We start from the raw sequence: 21,041 nt of genomic DNA on the forward strand, positions 1-21,041 counted from the left end.
GTAAATTGAAGATGTTCACTGACAATTACAGATGGACATTTCACAAGATTTTTCCTCAATTCCAAAAATGTACAATCTCATAAATAAACTCAGAATCCTTGTAATCCACAGTAGGAACAAAAACGGTGCATTGCCAGCTTCATAATCCTGCACTTTATGACAGCTCAAAATTTTGAACAGTGCTTGTTACCAAGGTAAAAAGAGAAGGAGCAGAAAAAATAGATCTATTTTTTAATTAAATAACATATAAATATTTTTTTTTATTTTTTTTTACTGCTTCACCTTTTTTCTCTCTATTATTTTTTTATTTCTTGTTCTGTGAATAAAATCAACATTTAGTGACTGTGTCCTAGCTTTCAATCATCTTTTCTACCATTAATCATCTCTTTTTCTGGTGAACAGGAGGAATTAGGAATCACAAAACAAACATGCTTGGCCATTGTAAATTTCTTTTGGTTCATGATTCGGCTATAACGATTGGCCAAAAGTCAGGCAAATTGCAGTTTGTAATGACACAAATCTCCAAGTCTAATATTTTTATGATTTTGTTGTAGATGTATGGTAGATGTAATGTTTTTTTTTTTTTTTGTATCGCTTTACTATTCCTATAGAATGTGGATGCTGTAAATAAAAGATGGTCTTGGAAAATACAGATGTGAAAACAGAATACATAATAGCATAGCTCAACGTCCACTGCTTTCAGTTAATGACACGTTTGCACTTGGTGTTTGGTACACACCGACCCGTAGTACTCAATGTACAAAATTTAAGACAATAATACAGGTTTATAGTTTTACATTTATGTAACTCTGTTTGATTGGATCTGCCAAGCTTCGGAAAACATTATGTTTTAAAAACAAATTTTCAGCACAACCAATTTTTCATTTTTTGGCACTGTTTTTTCCACTCTATAACATTTCTCACTGGTACTGTAATAAGACTGGATAACTAGCATCACAAATTCCAATAAGAAACCAATTTGGCACAGTACAGATAGTATTTGTTCTGCTATGTTCAATCTTACCAAGCAGAAGAAACTTCCGACTCAAAATTGATACTTAGTTTTGCAAAAAAGAAAAGTCACTTTTTTTACTTGATAATGCAACCATACTGATATTTCATTCTTCATTTTTTTCTAGTAAAAAGCAGTGTGGTAGCTGCTATATATGGCTTTATATAAAAGCATGGGGCCTACCTTGAATATATATATATATACGTTTGTGTCTTTATTTTATTTTTTTACAGTGCACAATTTTTAAATGTAAGTTGGCATTTACACATTTTTTCACACAAGTGATCTATTTAATCACTTACAAATCTAAAGAGGAAGATTACATTGGACTCTATTTACAAACAAGTTGGCACTTGACTAGATTAAATGCATTAATCTTTTGTTAGAATCTCAACACTGCAAAGCAGAGAGACTCTGTGTCTAGTTACATTTTGCAAAGATAACATATACAATAAATATCCAGTTGGTACATTCCTGTAAAGTGTTTAGTTATTCCCGGAACATGAATCCTCATTTTCATTGCTTGAAAGAACATTGCCGGGAAGATGCTAATCAAGTGACAGTAACGGCTGCAAGTTTTCCTCTTCATTTTTATCATTGTGTTTCAACACCCCAGGATCCACTACAGACTGGGACCTAAAGCAGATAAAAAAAAAAAAAGAAAATCATCTTATTCAGGTTCCTATCATCGTAATGTTGCCAAATGCCTTAAGGATAATTTCTTGACATTCAACAATATAATTTGCAATTGAAAGCATTTCATGTTCAATGCATATTCATATTATGTGATGAGCAATGCAGTATTGATATGCATAGCACTTTTGGTAGCAGTATCCGTTCCTTGAAAAGCATGTTGCTAGGCAAAGTTGAACCAGCAGTGTGTAATGATGTGAGCAAGTCTGCTTTCTGTGAGCTGCTAAACAATATTAACTATAGCTATAGGTTATTGCATCTTTCAGTTACTGTACATGGCATTATGCTATAAACTCTCTATGCCATCTCATACAAATTTCTCTGCTACCTTTTGTCTCAACTCCACAGTTTAACCTTTAGATTGTAAGCTCATGGACAGGGCCCTTTACCTGTTGTATCGGTCTGTTCTTATTGTTTTGTCTTTTTCCCAATTGTACAGCGTTCTGGAATACGTTTGACGCTTTATAAATACGAGTAATAAATAAATAAAAAGGACATGCTGACCATAAGGCAATCAGATATGAACCCAGGGGTCCACTATCAGAGAGTCAAAGGTAATATGCATTCTTGGTTCTCTATGCTTCAGAATGACCAAGATTTGTACCTTATCATAAAAAAAAAATGACTTTTAGAGCCCTAGGTACCCGATACACATTGTATTTGTTTAAAAGCATTACTGAAAAGTGTTATTGCATAGAGGTATTTTTAGTAAAAGGATATTCCAGACACACTTCTATACACCAATATAGCCAAAAAGCAGTGCCTTAGTAAAATATTGTTTGTGGTAAGAGTAACCCTTCCTATACTGGTTCCAGCACCAAACAGAGAAGATAAATAGAGAAGGACGGATATCAGAGGGGATAGGCTGGGGGAGCATGTCTGTGGCATGAGAGGGTCTTTGACATTTTTGGCTTCCTGGAGCCAGCATGAGGTGTGGCTGGCATCAGACAGCAAATATGCACGTAATTTACATTAGTCAGTCCAAAACTCTTGTTCCTGGCTGGCAAGGGCAGAGGTGGAGTTAAACTCTGTATCTGTATACAGACATTAGGCACCATGATTACTTCAAATCAGTAAGGTGGTGATGGTGCTTGGAATAACCCTTAAAGTGCATTTGATATTTTTAACCATATATTCATGATTTAATTTCCTCCTGTAACGGAATGCCTGGCACCCCGACTGGTACCTCCGTTTGACGGATGCTTCTAGTGCTTCCCGAGGGCTCAAAGCACTCCACTAGACAGCATAACCACCGCAGACCCCACGAACCGCCACAGCTTGGTTGGGGTCTTGCCGTCTTCCACCTACTCTGGGCCCAAGACCATGGAGTCCAGTAGGTAAACCTCTCCTAAATCCAGAGAGCAGGAACAGGAAGCTCTTACAAGAGCTTACTCTGGGGAGTGTAGTGATTATAGCAATCCCCAGAGTGTAGGTAATTCTAAAATCCCCCAAACATGAGCCGAAACTTCATGAAGATGATCTCCTTTATTGAGCACAAAAGCATTTCTTATATACAGTTTTCCCCACAAGGTTACCACCCACGTGAACCTTGTGGAGCACAGGACACAAAGTCACAACAGCCAATCAACACAGTATTGTACAATTAGACACTCCCAGCTAATGTACACAAACCCTCCCCTCTGCCTATGATACAATTACCAAACACAATAGACTAACTCAATTACCACAGGCAGAAAATATCCAGTTTTACCCAAAGTCTAGAAACACCCCAAAACAACAACATATCCCCATCTACATCCCTGGATAGCTCTGATCTGGGTGAACAACATATCCAAAAATCACCCAGATCAGAGCAGGGGTTCAAAAGTTTTATGGAAGTCACATTTGACCGACCGCAAGCATGGCTTTCATGCCCAAAACAGTTCCACAGATTTAGGCTGTGCGGCCGGTCTATCTTCTCCTCTATCCTGGAGATAATTGGCTTAAGTGGCTGTGGTAACTTAATAATCTCCAGGTACAGGAATTATCTCTAAGTCAAAAACTGTTACAAACACCACATAAAAATACATAACTCTTATAATACAATGTTTAACTTATATGTCCAACATATCTCCAGATAGCTTGGATCTGAGCGCTCAATGTGTCCGAAAAGCACTCAGATCTCACGAATACAGTTGGATCGCCATGGGGTTAAACAATAGCAAGGGCTAATGAGACATTGAGGAGGGACAAAGCAGCCAGTTTAAACTGGCCTGGCAGTGTCCCTGGGACAACGTCCTGCTGGAGAAAAAATAGGACAGGAAAAAGGGGGAGGGGAAGAGGCACATTTTCCCATGGAAGTCACTTTTTAGCCTGTCTTTTTGCAGGGCCCATAGTCTTGGGGCTAGAGGCTGGCAAGCAGGCCTCTCCAAATCCCAGTGACAAAGGTGCTTTAATCATACCTCCTTATTCAAATCTCAAAATTTAATTTGCTAAAAAAGAAAAAAAAAGTTTTTTCCAAATCTCTGCAGTGTATCTCTGCTCACTTAATCCCATCTCTTGTTTACATAAAAAAATATCTGTCAAGGCTGGACACCTCAAAACGCAGAACCCAGAGCTAAGCATATTCTATACTACACAGGAAAATGTATTGCTGGCACTTAGGGTTGCCGGGCTTTACACATGAAAGTATAGAATATAGTCTGCAAATATGACAAACAGTCCGCAATGGCATCAAACAATTACACAAGCATGGGGGCATATATAATGAATGCAAGGGGGACCAGTCCAAGTTGGAAAGGACATCAAAATGCTCTGAGTAACATACCTACAAAGTGCCTATATTTAGGATCAACAGTTCTACTTTGGGCCAAAATCCCTTGGTCATTACTTTTCTATGCTTTGTACATAGACTTCTTTTCCAAGAGTTTAATGTTAATGGTAATGTGTCTCTAAATTACAATAAATTAATTTACAAATAAGTCCATCAGCGCTGGCTCCATCTCCACCTCCTTCAACATCATCGCTATTGGGAACCAATGCATGGTGAGCACCGCATGTCATTAGACCTTCCCAAATGGAAAACATACAACTGCTGAGCGTTGCGATCAAGTACCGCTGTGGAGCGTATGGTTCACTGAATGTGTGATACAAGGCGACACAGCACTCACCCTGACCTCTCAGGGGGACTCTAACACATTCTTGCAGAGACTGCACCTGGCTGAGACCCAATCTGAAGAAACCCATGCCTCGGGAGCCATGACCTGTAATGCATAAAAATATTATGGACCGCAAGACGCAGTCCACAACACTTGTTTTACTCAAATTACTTACTTAACAATATTTTCGGTTGTCTGTTATAGTCTAAATGTGGATATTCTAGATTAGATATTGCAAAGTGCTAGGTGAGGACACACTCCATATAGGCCAAGTTTTTCAGAAATGTCCACGAATTACATACCTGTGACATATGGTAGCATTATGTTTTCTGTTTATGACCATATATTGTGTAGATGCACAGCACAGACACCTCAGTATGACTGTTCCCAGAGGCACATTACTAACAGTTAGGTAGCTAAACACCTAGGGGCCACCATGCAGCAACCATGCAATCGCTATGTCTTAACTAAGCCATAGGCAGTCTACCGCAGTTGGACACCTTACTACATATTGCTATGAATTGTTATATGAGGATGCCTGCATGTAAATGCAAACTTATACAATGATGCAGTAGTTATTTTTGTAATTGGAAACTCCAATAAAATACAAATTTAAAAATAAAAAAACTATCAATTTGGAATTTTCCATATAATTGTTAGTCTTTCAACTCTTATAAAAACATAAATGTTCTTATTGAATTACTAATATGCTATGCCAGTCTCTATTCTATTTTCCCAGAACAATTACAACATTCATTGTGTTAATGCACAGTGCTGCTTACCATTCCTGAGTCAGCTTCTCTTTAGAGAAGAATCCTCTACCAAATGGATGACTGAAAGCATGCTCATTGATTGACTATTGATCTGTTTCCTTGTAATATACTAATAACACAGCATTCTCTACTGATTTATACTCTGTTGTTGTCTTGGCCTATTTATCGGTTTGGTGTTATGTGTTTCAACTGCTTTTGTATTTCTGTCATCACCAATACTGATTTTACCTCTTTTCAACAAGTATGTGTTAACTAGAGTGCTAATGTATGCACCATGTGACTGGATTATGCAGGGGCGTGTGGGTTAGGGGGTCGGAGCCGTCCAATTCTCTAGCTCAATTTTTTTTGGTTCTAACTTTATTTCTTACTATATTTTTGGCTCTTTGATATGCTCTAGTTTTAAGACACTCTAACCTTGATTGCTGTCCATTTATTTAGTATTATCTGCTTTCTTAGAAGAACCAACCAAATAAAGAGAGATGATAGATTAGATCGATAGATAGATAGATAGATAGATAGATAGATAGATAGATAGGCAAAACAAAGAAAAAACTTTATAAACTGATATTTGATCAGAACAACACATTTAAAGTGGCTCTGTCACTGATCTTATGAAAGCCCATACATTTCTTTATGTACAACTTTCCAAATAGTAATTTTGCAAAAAATAAATAAAAATGGGGAGCCCAGGGGACAAAATGTACTATTTAACTGGTAAAACAAAAAGTTGGCAAGGCTGATTTAGAAGTTTTGATGTCTAGTAAGCAACTAGGCTAGAAGCAAGGGAAAGGGGCAATGGGAGGGAGTTGTCTAAGTTGCCCTTAGGCAACTGGGCTAGAAGCAAGGGAGAGGGGCATTGGGAGGGAGCGGTGCAAAATTAATCCACAGGGAACTAAGTAGGTTTCATGAGGGACTACTTTAGCCCAAAAGTAGCTACTGATATTTTATTTAGGCAGTAATAATGCTTGTAGAAGTACATGGGCTAAAGTAAACAAGAAGATAACATATGGGATGTCTCCTGTCACACAGGAGTAGGTGGGTTTATATTTGGCCACATGGCCACTAATATTTTGTAAACCATATACAAGAAAATGAGCATACTCTTTATGAATTCTAGAAATATGTTTGATCATAAGTGATCATAAATGGATGGGAATTCTCTAATTTGGGGTACATCTATGTAAATCAATCACAGCGGATTTAATGAAGTATGTTATGTAGTATGTTTAATGTAGTATGTTATGACATGCCAAAACCACCAAGCTATTATGGCTTCACAATGGAATTCACTATTCGCATCAGCACTGACCTGTTTGTTTTACCACAGAATGTTATTTAAATTAACTGCAAACAGAGACTATCTCTCACATGTGTATTTCACTAAAGGGTGGATAATCTCTCTTTAAGGATTGTTTTCATTATACAATGCAAAAATCAAGATTAATTTACTAATTTGTTAACTTCACTGATGATAAATGTAAATGGTTACTTTTTTAGTTGCCCCATTTCTGTTTTGACCCATAACCGGGGAACAGCCCTAAGGGTACTCCTAGCATCATAACCACTACAGCAAGCTATATTAGTTATGATGCTTGGAGTAACCTTTTAAGAAGAATTTGTGCTCTGCTCATTATTTATCATATCCTACTTTAATGACCAGTTAAAAACAGTCAAAGTAAGACTAACCATAAAGTGACAACAGTGAGCTGTCTAGACAGGGGTTTAGTCAAAGGTCCCAAACCCATTAATTTGCTAGGCTTTACACACCAGGAATAAGGGGTTGGACAAACAGATAACCTGCCTTGGACGCTGTGGGATCATACTATCCTTTTCTGATACCAGTTAAAGGATACTTCAAGATTTCCTTGCATGGATGATTTTATATACTGCAACATCAATAGAAATAAATGGTTACCAGCTAGATATCCTTCCTATAAATGCCCCTTTTTTCCTGAGTAAACCAAGAACTCTCTTGGTGAGGATATAAGCCAAACGTTAATTTGGCCTAATAGTTTATTCACCAGATTTCTTTAGAAAGCATTTTAATAGGACAACCAGATAATAACTGAGAGTAGGTGGATGAAGTTCCCCAAACATATTAGTTTTTTAGTACTTTATGCGCAATGGAAGAGAGAGATTGACATATGGTATATGCAGGCTTAGAATGCATACGTCAAGTGTCCTTCCAGTATCACCTCTCCAGGACACTTGGGAGATATGGCTTTCTAGTGTTTTCCATCTATGAGACAATGTAGCTGAAACCCTGAAAACTACATCAGATCCTTATCACTTTTCCAACAAGCTTTACAATAGGCACTATTAATTTTATATAGAACTCTGTTGGCATCTGTCATACACAGATTTTTCATTTAGACTGTCAGATAATGACGTATGATTCATCACTCCAGAGAACACGTTTACACCTCTGCATTGCATGTTGATGCATGGCTTGTGTATGTTTGCTCCGCAATGGAAACCCATTTCTAGAAGCTCCTAACACATAGTTATAAAGCTGATCCCACTTCCAAAAGTAGCAGTGTATTGAGGGATGTCATTTTTATGCACTATGTGCTTCAGCACTTCATATATCACAGTGGTTACATAGTGGCTCAAAATTTATTTCAAGACAACAGTAAAACCTAAAAAAAAAAAAAAAATGTATGTCTTAATGTGAAATAGAAAGGAAGAAGTAGTAATGGATACTTATATTTCAATCCAATTCCTCCTATAATCTCCTTAACCCCTTAAGGACCAAACTTCTGGAATAAAAGGGAATCATGACATGTCACACATGTCATGTGTCCTTAAGGGGTTAAATTGGTCAAGGATATCGGTCTACACTCTGATGGTGTAGAGAATCATACGGTGTCAATATATGCTGGTATAAGCCTCTTCTAGGAATGGTATAGCCAACTTCCCTCCAAGAGATACGATGCAGACAGTCATAGAGTATTATGTATAAACATGCCTGTAACGGACCGTTTCACTTACAAGAGGATAAAACCCAGTTTAGGCGATATCCCCCTTTTCCATAGACTAGCAGCTACTACAATCACCAACCTTCCGAACTCCAATACACGAACCCTGGAATCAGCCGAACAGGAAAAGCATACAATCCGCTTACACTCCTGGCAGTCAGCATACAATCCAATTCCCCCAAAAACGAGACGACACATCGGTTTGAGGGTCAAGCAGAATCTCAGGTCTGGAACACCCAGCCTGCTTTTTATTACAGTTCTGCACATACAGGACACACCCAGGGGGAGGCATAAAACAACCAATCAAGCAACAATACAACCCACACATCCCCTCCCCTCAGATAAGCTATTAACATAATTATTACATACAGTAAAATACAGTTTCCACACATACTCTGTAACTTTAAAACCATACATCACATTCACATAAAAATAAATATCCACAATCAATCCATTCAGGGGAACAACATATTAAAAAATGGCATGAATCAGACCAGTAAAAGTATCTTTTGTTCCCCCTGGCTGGCAGTATTTTAATCTGGAAAAGTAAAACATCCCCACAATGCATCCTGGCTTCCTCCCTTCTGCCCTGGAGATAATTGGAGAAGTAATCCAATTATCTCCCAGGTCAAAGACAAACTCCATTACACATGTGGGGACCTAAATACAGGATTATGTTTTAAAATATATAAAGTCACTTTTTATACATTACACACAGACATGTGGGGGTATCACTGCTCACACAGGGCAAGTACCGAATGGCCCCACTGTGTTTAAAGGGCCAGAATGAGTGACATGCACTCTGTTAGGGGCGAATACGTTTTGTAGAAGGGCCCAATCTCCCAGGGCCATAGTCCAAAGGCAAGAGGCGGGCAAGCAGCCCCCTCCAAGGACACGTGGCGAGGTCGGTTTCGCCACAATGCCAAACTCATAAATAATAAATAGAGCCACTTACCAATGTTAGAGCCGTCATTGGTTTTAGGCTCATACTGTATCTGTATCACAACTTCAACAATCTTATAAGTGGTATACTACCTGTTTGATGACAGTGACATAGATCTGCATATGCTGTGGCAAAACAAATCGCTTTAATAAGACAGTAAAATGGGGGGGGGGGGGGCGTGGCTGGGACGTCGACCAGGATGGAAGCTTAAGCTGTGAGCTCCGCTCCACCAGTCCTTGCAAAGCCCTAATAATCCGCTAATATAAGCCCTAATGTGACGGAACCGAAGGGGTGAACCTACCAGGACCCCCAGGGGATCCCAAACACATCAGTCGCTGGGTCCGATGGATGAATTTCTGCAAACACCAGCAGACACAAGCGACGAGGCCGGAGGCCCCAAGATGGCGCTCACTTCTTCCGCACCCGGAGCTTCCTCTACCTCTACACTAGATGGCATCGGGGAAGAAATCCGCACTATAGCGGCCTCCATGGCCACGAAGGCAGACCTGGTACTCACCACCACTATCCAGGATGCCCTGCGTGCTGAAATGGCCGGAATCCGGACAGAGGTAACCGCGTTCAAGAGCTAGAACGCTCCCATGAGGCCCAAACTACCAGACTGGCGTCAACAGACACGGCCGTAGCTCGACAGGGCGACCTACTCCTGCAGGCAGCTTAGAAGGACGGTCGAAGACCTTGACAACCGCGGGCGCCGATGCAACATCCAAGTACGCGGTATGCCGGAGACAGAGGACGAGGAGGACATCAAAACCGCATTAATGGCCCTTTTCTGCCTGATCATGCCCGGTGACACCCTGCTAGAAATCAGGTACGATAGAGCACACAGGGCGCTCAGAACTCGCTCCCTAGAGGAAGGCCCGAGAGACATAATCTGTTGCCTGCACTCATTTGCCATAAAAGATACCATCATGAAGGCGGCCAGATCCCAGCCCACATGGGAATACCAAGGGGCACATATATCATTGTTTAATGACATATCTCCGGTTACACTGGAGGCCAGAAGAGCATTGCGACCCATCACATCGCTCCTAAGGGACCACAATATAGCGTACAAATGGGGCTTCCCATTCGCCCTATCGGCAAGGCACCAGAATGGATGGGTATCGATCCGATGGCCGGAGGAGGTCCCCAGGTTCCTGGAGGAACTGGGACTACAATCCGTGCAAGTACCAGATTGGATTCTGGGACCGCTGGATGCTGGCCAGAGGCCACAGCGGGCACCCCGTCGACGCAGGGGAAGGTCGCCGCCGGGACCACCTCATCGCCGCCGCGATGCATGAGGTGGCCAGGAATAGCAACCGCCACTCCGACACTGCTGAACAACCAAGAAGGTACTGCCCTACCTATCCCTGGGTGACCCCCTGAACTTAGAGCTGTATCGCTGATTTTATTGGGTCGAGCGGCCTCACTGAGACGCTTACACCAGCCTTGATATCCACAGTAACCTGGAAAGGGATGGGTGACGAATACATGGACCTTGGGGAGGTTACAAGGGGACCCACAGCACCATTTCCACACTATCAGGGCCACACAGAGGAACGACGCATCCAAATTGAGAGCATACATGACAAGGGGACTACTCGGACCGGCTTCCCTCCCTTTCAGAACTATCAGTGGCCTTCACATGTCTCTCTTTGTTTTTAGAGCTACCAACCCTCCCTCCAGAAAAGTGGTATGGGGTTCACGGACGGGACCTTGGGGTGGTGGGGATAAGGGGGGCAATGGAAACATTTTCTCCCTATGATGGTACGACCACAGCTGTTCTCTTATGTTTACATTCGCAACAAAGCCGTGGGAAGGGACTTTTCCAACAGTGTATGCGAGACCCGAATTGTACATCGCCCTAGGAAACTAGGCTTCGAGACTATCCTCACCATGATAAGTATCTTCCCTCACCGTAATGTTTAGAAATTGATTGTTTTGTTGATGCACCTATTATGTTAAATATACGGGAAAATATACGCCAAGGGGTAAGATAGGAATGATGGTTGAGACCTAGAGACTAGCAGGGACAGAAGAAAAGATGGGGGAGAGATGTGGAGGAAAAAAAAAAAGAGAGACATAAGATACAAGTAGGGATGCTAACATAGGGACATCAGGGAGTTGCCCAATTCCCAAGGGTCCCATAGAGGTAATAAATGCGACTCACCCACACCCGGACCAAGATATAGTGCGCAGATTGAGGGACAGAGATATGACAGCTGATCTTAATCGTTAGGCCCAACCAGATTACCCACACAGACACTCTTTCACAGCACATCCCGAAGGGTAGGTTGGAGGTACAATTGCTGCCTAGGGTCTGCACTGGGGAGGGGAGGTGGGGAGCACATGCTGGCGGGAGATGCACGAGGGGATGGCGGAAATGTATTATTGCTGGTTGTTATCAATGTTGTCTATGTTTATGCCTATAACTTACAATTTGTCATAATAATGTTTAACCTCATGCATACTTGTTCCTCCCATGTCTAAACACACTTGGGCTAGGAACTGGTTTGAGCGGGACAGACCGACACTTGACTTATCCATGACACATAGGCTATACCAATCCTGGTTTAGACCCCGACCACAGCTCTGTACTTTCACTTGCGCAAGACTATCAGCGGAGCCACAGGCTCGTTCACACACCAATCTGGTTATCGGGGGGACACCTGGCCATGCCTGCTGTGACGCAAGTGACCCTCCTTCTTCAGGAGACTCCGGGGTGATAACCTCCTTTCACCCCGCTGGGGACGATACCCAGAGGGGAGGCCCGCCCGGCCCACCCTTATTTTACCTACCGTAACTGAAATAATTACAGTACCTACCTTATACACATATCTCACCTACATACACATACACGCATTCACTCACACATACACCATTCCACACGGCTGCAGTACACGTTCAGGCTTGACACAGATAACAAGGGACGACGCCCCCACGGTAGTCCGGACGTAGTCGGTGCCCGACGAGACACTCAGATATCTAACCATACATAGAACTGAGCGGGACACCCGATATATTATACCTCATAGTAGCGCGTACATCATCACTGGTTTGCACCGTCGGCTCGGCTCATCGCTCCGCTCGGACGCATCCCCTGCGGACGAGTGCGCATGGCCACGGGAGGGATTATGGCATACAACCACGCTCCCCTATCCGTCATGACTCAACTGCAGAGGCTTGAACATACCAGAACGTCGCTCTCACCTACTGAGAGTCCTACGAAAGAAACACATATCAATAGCGATGCTCCAGGAGACCCACTTCAGGGAATATGCGGCCCCCAAACTCTGAAGCACTCACTATCCAATAAGCTACTGTAACAACCACCCGACGGCCCGCCGAGCGGGAGTCGCAATGTTGATCGCCGCTGACTTAGGTTTCCGGGAACTGGATAGAATGGCTGACGACCAGGGACGTTTCCTCTTCCTAAAAGGAGTGATAGCCGACAGGGTATACACTCTTGCGACCATATATGTTCCCAACTCAAAACAAGCACAATTTCTACGGGGGACGCTGAACAAACTACGCGGATTCTCGGAGGGTGCACTAATCGTAGGAGGAGACTTCAACGCCCCCTTTAGATCCTCTTATGGACTCGTCCACTGGCCACAGCTGCCTCTCGCAATCTCGCATCAGATCCATCCGCAAATCGCTGGGGGAGATGGCGTTGGTTGACTGCTGGAGGACGATTCACCCCTCCAGCAGGGACTACACACACTACTCAGTAATACACAATCGCTACTCCCGAATAGACTACGTGCTAATCAAACAAGATGGACTATCCCGCTTGCGGACGGCTTCTATAGAACCTGCCACGTGGTCAGACCACGGCTCGATCCAGGTTGAACTTGAATCCCCGTTGTTTAAACCGGCAACTTGGACATGGCGTCTGAACAAATCCCTGCTCCAGGACCCTGGGGTGAGAGGGGAGGTCTCCCAAGCACTGGAATCTTACTTTGCTGAAAACGGAACAAAAGAGATTTCTCCGGTGTCAGTGTGGGAAGCACACAAGAGCGTTATACGCGGCACCCTTATCAGTATTGCAACCCGCAAAAGGAAGGAAACAACTCGCGTGATGACAGACGTATACAACACCATTACACGCCTTGAAATCCAGCACAAACGTTCTCAACTAACCGAGACCTATGGATAGAGGCCAGGCGAAACTTGAAGATCCTCCTCACACAAAGATACCATCGCTCGCTCCAAAGGTCGAAAAACCTTTTTCTATACCCATGCGACCAAAGGAGGGAAGTTCCTCGCCCGCCTCTTAAGAGGGGATACGCCATGCACGCAAATAAGAAAACTATGCTTATCATTGGGCAGAATATCTCCATAACCAGAAGAAATAGCAGACGAATTCCGGGAGTACTACAATTCCCTCTATAACCTTCGCCCACCGGAGAACCCAGCACAAAGACGAGATTCCTCATTACATATACGGACATACCTTCAAGATAATGTGCGGAAACGGTTGAACCCATTGCCGCATCCATGCTTGATGAACCGATTGAAGCAGAGGACCTGCCCGCGGCACTAAAAGGCACGAAAACGGGACGAGCTCCGGGACCGGATGGGTTCTCCACGGGGTACTACAAACACTTTGCTACGATACTAATACCATGGCTAACTAAGGCTGTCAACAAAGTCACAGAGGGAGGGCACTTTGGCATGGAATCCCTGACGGCAACTATAACGGTTTTACTCAAACCTGGAAAAGACCCGGAACAATGCGGCAGCTACCGCCCGATCTCTCTGCTGAATGTGGACACAAAGCTCCTGACAAAAGTGTTGGCGACTAGACTTCAACGGATACTACCGAGCCTTGTTCACGTGGACAAGACGGGGTTTATTCCGGGCCGAGAAGCATGTGATAGTACGTTACGCCTATTCTCTATACAACATCATGCGCGGAAATACCAGAAACACCTCCTACTATTATCCACAGATGCAGAGAAGGCATTCGACCGGGTCAACTGGGAGTACATGTTCCAAACACTCTGGTTTATGGGCATTGGGCAGAGAACCATGGCGTGGATCACTGCCCTATACAGTGCACCGAGAGCGGCGGTACGCGTTAATGGAGCACTGACTACAAGCTTTGGAATCGCAAATGGAACCAGACAGGGATGCCCCCTGTCACCTCTCCTGTTTGCACTATCCCTGGAGCCGCTCCTACAGGCAATCCGAGACCGTCAAGACATCCATGGCTACACGTGGCAGGACACGGAACATAAGGTGGCCGCATACGCGGACGACCTCCTATTCTTTGTTTCCCAGCCTCGGATCACACTACCTTGCTTACTATCAGAGATGGATAAGTTCGGCCGCATATCAGGGTTTAAGCTCAACCTGATGAAATGTGAAGCACTGAACATCAATACTCCCACGGCAGAATACGAATCTCTTGGCCCACTCTTTCCATTTCGTTGGTGTACAGGAGCAATGAAATATCTGGGCGTCTGGATCACCACGAATCCCCAAGACTTATACCGGCGTAATTTCACGACACTACTGCAAAACATCGAATTAGATTTGAAAAGATGGTCCTACCCACATATCACCTGGCATGGCCGCATAGCGGTTCTTAAAATTAACGTACTCCCAAGGGCTCTCTATTTATTTCAGACCATACCGATAGCCTTACCGGCAATATTCTTCACGACCCTGAAATCAGCGGTCATCAAATATGTATGGAGGGGGGAAAAGATCCAGAATACGTCATGAACTACTATGCATGCCCAGACAAAGGGGGGGGCTTAGCTCTGCCCGATTTTAAAAAATATCACCAAGCGACAACGCTGCAACAAATTATGGAGTGGCACGAGCCAGAAACGACCAAACAATGGGTGATTCTAGATCGGGAGGGGGATACTGCAAAATTGAAGGCGGCGGTATGGAGAAGACGAGCAACGAGAGGAGAAGAGGCGAGGACCCAGTAACACAAACGCTTCTCACATGTGAAAACCTCAGGGAAACATCACAAGTTTCTCCGACCCCCTGCCCTTTGCTACCGATCACACACAACCCCATCATAGGAGGCGGACTACCACCAGGCGCCTGGACATTCCTAGGTGAAGCAGACTACATCCCAATACATAAAGTTACCCAGGACGGCAACCTGAAGACCCTGGACGCACTATTGGAGGCACGCCCACGGTTGCACATGGCAGTTTTTCGAAACATGCAATTGAAACATTATTATAATTCACTCCCGCACAGGGAAAAATTACGAAGAGATCTAACGTGGTTCGAAGACCTCTGCTCCCATGGCACATCACTTGGAAAATCTATCTCAAACCTCTACCAATACTTACTGACCAGTCCCACCTCAGAAAACAACACCTTCCAACGACACTGGGAATGGGCCATGGATAAAACATTTACGCCGGCACAATGGGACAAAGCCTTGATATGGCAACATAAAAGCTCCTCTAGCTCCCACTATCAAGAGTTTAACTCTAAACTACTCTCCATGTGGTATAGAACACCAGTACTGCTACACAGGATTTTTCCCACTACACCACCAACGTGTTGGAGATGCCAGGAAGACAGAGGGACTCTTCTACACATCTGGTGGGAATGCAAACACATTGTCCCATACTGGGACCGAACCAAATCTGACGTTCACATAATCTTGGTAGATGATATTGAATGGTCTGTAGAACTAGCCCTATTACACATATCCACACAACCGTTGTCCACATACAAAAAATCTAACCTACGTCACTTATTATTCGCGGCCAAATCACTCATACCGGTGTACTGGAAGAAAAAGGACATCCCTACCCGGGAGGAATGGATCCATCGAGTCAAGGACATCATTGCTGCTGAAGCACTGCAGGCAGAAATGACAGGCAGGGGAGCAAAATGCATGGAAGCCTGGGCTCCGTGGTTTACCTTCCGCGCGAGGTCGTAGGGGGATGCCGATGGGGGAACGGGGCCGGTGGACGATGCGAACCTCGTAACATACCTGTAAAATAAGTTACGCTCCGTACCAGCTCTCTGGCACTAGCAGATGCAGGCACTACCCCTCACATCCCGCCCACAACACATGCGACGGCTAGGGGACATTCACAGAATAGACGAACGAATAGACGCAAGCTGGAGAGGTTCACAAAGAGGAACAACTGACACAATCTCATAAAAGGCCTCTACACAGACGCGCGATAAACAGACGGAACCACAGACCCCCACACAATACAAACGCGAGACACAGGTTTCAATAATTCCACAGGAACGGGGGGACATAACAGAACGGGGCTCACACTCCCCCAGAGGTCACAACAGGAGGAATATTTGGTATACGCCGACATGAAACACACAACACAAATATGAGAGGACGCTAATGGACTGAGCTACGAACGTGTACGGCAGCCCCAATACACCACACCCCATACACTTTACCCCCTTCCGAGGAAACCAGGAACACGCGCGACCCGCGCTCCCACTGATTCAGGCAACGCACCTAGCAGCCATCCTCACCCATCGTCCCTGACACATCACACCCTGGCAACATACTATCTAGCCAGGGAAACAGACTGGACACTAGCTAGACCAACCAAACCAAAAGGGAATTCACACACTAGAGAAGGGCGCAAACTTGACGTGCTCGCCCAACTAAGTAACCCTCAATAGAGGTGTCACGATGAGCAAAGCCGATTGTACTACAGACATGGTTACCGTTCGCAGTAGATCGGACCATGGGGGGGACACGGACTGCGCCAAGGCTTGGGTACTTACAGAACATACCCCCTTGTTTTCCTCATCCCTACATTAAATGTTTTGTGTCATGCTGATACTCTACCACTACACATACACGGCCCCCTGTTGGGCCACAACCCAACACAACACATTACAATCTCACATTCATCGATGAAAATAGTAGATACTTACCGCTTGCAGACCCGCAACCTCAGGACATCTGTGGACGTTACTATGTCCACATCGCTCTAGCTCTAACCAGACACATCCAGCTCCATGAAGTATCAACACAACAACATAGTGCGACCCCCGATGTGGGACGTACATATAAATGTACAATGTTATCTGTTATAAACTGGCATTGGAAGTGCAATTGACTCTGTATCTAACCATTTTGTCTTTATATACTGTTCCTTCATTGTAATCTTGCATTCTGTGGTTGGAAAGGGCCTGCGAGCCCTAAACTTGCTTTATTCACTTGATAATAAAAAAATGATTATCAAAAAAAAAATAAGACAGTAAAATTAAAAAAACTATTACATAAATCTAAAAATGTGATTGTCTAACTCAAGTGATTTGTATTGACACAACCCAATGCATGCAGATTTAATTCCACCATCTCACTGATCATTCAACCATGTCACTGTTTTAAGATAGGTAGAACACCACCTATGGTGTATTAAAGATGTGATATACGATCTTAAAACAAATAAGATACATATTTTATTTTAATATTTTTGCACTGTTTGCACCTTTAGGTAATTGCATTTGTGCATTTGCGCACTCTTTTTTGGCTGCATATGTCATATATTAGTTTATGCCATGATTTCCTTTGAACACTTGGTCTATTTTAATTGGTACTATTAGTGCTAGATTCATACTTTTTCACTCTACAGCTTTGTTGCTTCAACACTTGGCTTCCCCCCAAGTTAGTATACATAGTCTACCACTTCATTGCTGGTATGTAGTTATTCCCAGATTCTTCCCATTCACAATAATAGCACTTAGAGTTGACCTAGGCAAATCTAGTAAAACACACTTTTAACCAACTGACTTGTGGCATCCTTTTCAGTATTGCTAATGTTTTCCTATGGATATTTTGTGGTGGATTGATGGACTGTATGCATCTTTTAGCAATGGGTGAGGCTAAGGCACCTGAACTCAATAATTAGTATGGATTTCCATTTATATCTAGTCATTTAATGCTCGTTTGCATGATGCTACACATACTTGTTTTTCCTGCCTCACTAAACTAATTTCCATTTTTATGTGTAATAGCTCTGTAACCCAAAGGTATATAAAATAATTTGTGAATCCTTCTGGTTTGTGACAGATTTCACATGTACGACACTATCAGTTAGTAGTCTCATATGGTTATTTATAAAAATGTGAATTGTGGGAAATTCAAAGTTAATTTCAAATTTGAGGCCAAGGTAGCTGAAATGGAAGCATATCTGACTGAGAATATTTCCAGTTGGCTACTTTGGTCTTGAGCTTGAAGTTTACTTTGAATTCATTTTGAATAGCCTACAATTCTCACTTTAGTAAATAATCCTATTAGTCTTCATAGTAAATAAAAAATACTTAAAGGAACACTATAGAGTTAGGAATACAAACGTCTTCTCAACACTATAGTGCTGGAGTGGCTGTTGAGGTCCCTGGTGCCCCTCTCTGTGCAGTAAAAAGGTACTTAAATGTAACCTTTCCATTGCCACACTGGTCTTTCAGTGGCTGACCCCGCCACCATGGCTGAGAACATCACGATTACATTCTGAAAGGAAAGCAATGTGCATCAAAAAGCTGTGCTGTGCCAATCAGCATTTACTCATAGAGAAGAATTGAATCACCATAGTTGTATAAAACAGAATTACTATAGTTGTATAAAAATTTATGTTTTGCCCAAGATATTTTACCCTGCTCACAAGGAGATCATACAAAATAAATCAAACTTATGAGTGCCATACCTCTTCATAGCTTTGGGAGATAAGTCTTTTTCCACATCTTTCATTGGCATAGTATATGAGTCTACATTATATTCACTCTCGTCATCATATTCATGGTCCAGTAGCGTTCTTGCCCATGTTCCCATATCATATGGTGGCAGCATCCCACCAAATTCAGAGGGTAAGATTTCTGGGTGAATCAGTTGGTGCAGGCTATTGAGATTATTCCCATGCAAAAATATCTAAACAAAGATAAGACAAATTAGTTTGCAAATTTCATGTAATGTCAAGTGTTTTCTTCTATGTAGTGTTTTCTATGAAGAGAATAGTTAAATGGACACTATAGTCACCAGAACAACTATAGCTTAATGCATTTGTTCTGGTGAGTAGAATAATCTCCTTCAGGCTTTATTGCAGCCTAGTGATAACTCCACTGACCACTCCTCAGATGGATGCTAAAGCTGCTTCCTTTGGCAGTGCTGCAGAATAAGCAGCACTGCTATTCAGTGTCCCCAACCTCTGCATACAGACACTGAACTTTCCTTATAGAGATGCATTGCTTCAATTCATTTATATTAGGAGATGCTGATTGGCCAGGGCTGTGTTTGACTTGTGTTGGCTCTGCCCTTGATCTGCCTCCTTGACAGTCTCAGCCAATCCTATGTGAAAGCATTGTGATTAGCTCACACCACCACTTCTAATGATGTCAGCAGACAGAGGTAGTTCACAGGCAGAGGGAGCAACTTCAGACTTGAATACAAGTAGTACGATTTTGCTATATTCAGGGAGGCAAGAGGGACACAGGGGGGCTAGATGTTGATTTTAACACTATAGGGTCAGGAATACATGTTTGTGTTCCAGACCCTATAGTGGTCCTTTAAGTTTTAGAAATTTGCTGATATTTTCACATTGTCATATAATTTAAAGGTTATGCTCTATAAGTTGCCTTACCAAAGCCCAATAAACAAAAAAAAAATTATGTGTATGGGATTAGTTTCTCCACCTTCCAAAATAGAGTTATGTAAAGTATATATCAAAATAACTATTTTGAGCTAGACTAGAATTGGCATTTAACAATTTTGTGGAGCGCTGCTATTTAATCTTAATGTTTTAATTTTCTCTCTCAGAATTTGTTTATACCTTTTGTTTATTTCTTATTTTTGGAATTCATAACTTGCAATCTACTGTACTATCCTGTCAGGACCCTATCCTGACGACAGAATCTTGTTTTGTTTTTTATTTCTGTTTCTTCAACCCCTTAACGCCGTTACGGGGTTCCATGCCGTTGCGCTTTAAAAGGGCTTTAAAGCCGTTGCGGCGGCATGGAACGCCGTAACGGCTGCAGTCCCCAGGACATCGGCGGTACTCACCTCCGCCGCGATCCTCTTCTGGAGGGCTGCCTGACAGCCCAGGAAGCCCTCCCATGGCAAATGAGGCCCCCGGGGGCCATGTGATCGCTCTCAAAGAGCGATCACATGGCCCCCTATAGCTGGCTATGGATCTGCCAGCAGGGGGGCTGTCTAAAATATCAGACAGTCCCCCTGCTGGTAGGTAGTGTAAAAAAAAATTAAACATGTTTAAAAATAAATTAAAAGTATTTTTTTATATATAATATATGTATATATATTATATATATATATATAATATACATAATATATATATGTAACGTCATACAAAGTGTATTTTAATACTAATATAAATATATATATTAGTATTAAAATACACTTAGAATGACGTTACATATATATAATATGTATATATATTATATATATAATAGATCTACATATATATATATATATATACATATATATATATATATATATATATATATACGTATAATTAAAATAATAAATAAATAAAATAATAAAATAAATAAATAAAATATTGAAAC

General features: G+C 42.5%; 1 protein-coding gene across 1 annotated transcript in view; it reads right to left on the reverse strand.

Annotated features, from left to right (window-relative positions):
- Positions 1-288: 288 nt before the first annotated feature.
- The window catches only part of CLVS2 (clavesin 2), a 160,852-nt gene continuing 140,099 nt past the window's right edge, over positions 289-21,041 (reverse strand). Inside the window, exons 4-5 of the mRNA XM_063443458.1 lie at positions 19,172-19,392; positions 289-1,648 (exon numbers count right to left, since the gene is read on the reverse strand). Coding sequence (XP_063299528.1) covers positions 1,561-1,648; positions 19,172-19,392 — 309 coding nt within the window. The 3' untranslated portion in view covers positions 289-1,560. The remainder of the gene's footprint in view (positions 1,649-19,171; positions 19,393-21,041) is intronic.

The sequence above is a fragment of the Pelobates fuscus genome, chromosome 2 (assembly GCF_036172605.1).
Source record: "Pelobates fuscus isolate aPelFus1 chromosome 2, aPelFus1.pri, whole genome shotgun sequence".
NCBI lineage: Eukaryota > Metazoa > Chordata > Amphibia > Anura > Pelobatidae > Pelobates > Pelobates fuscus.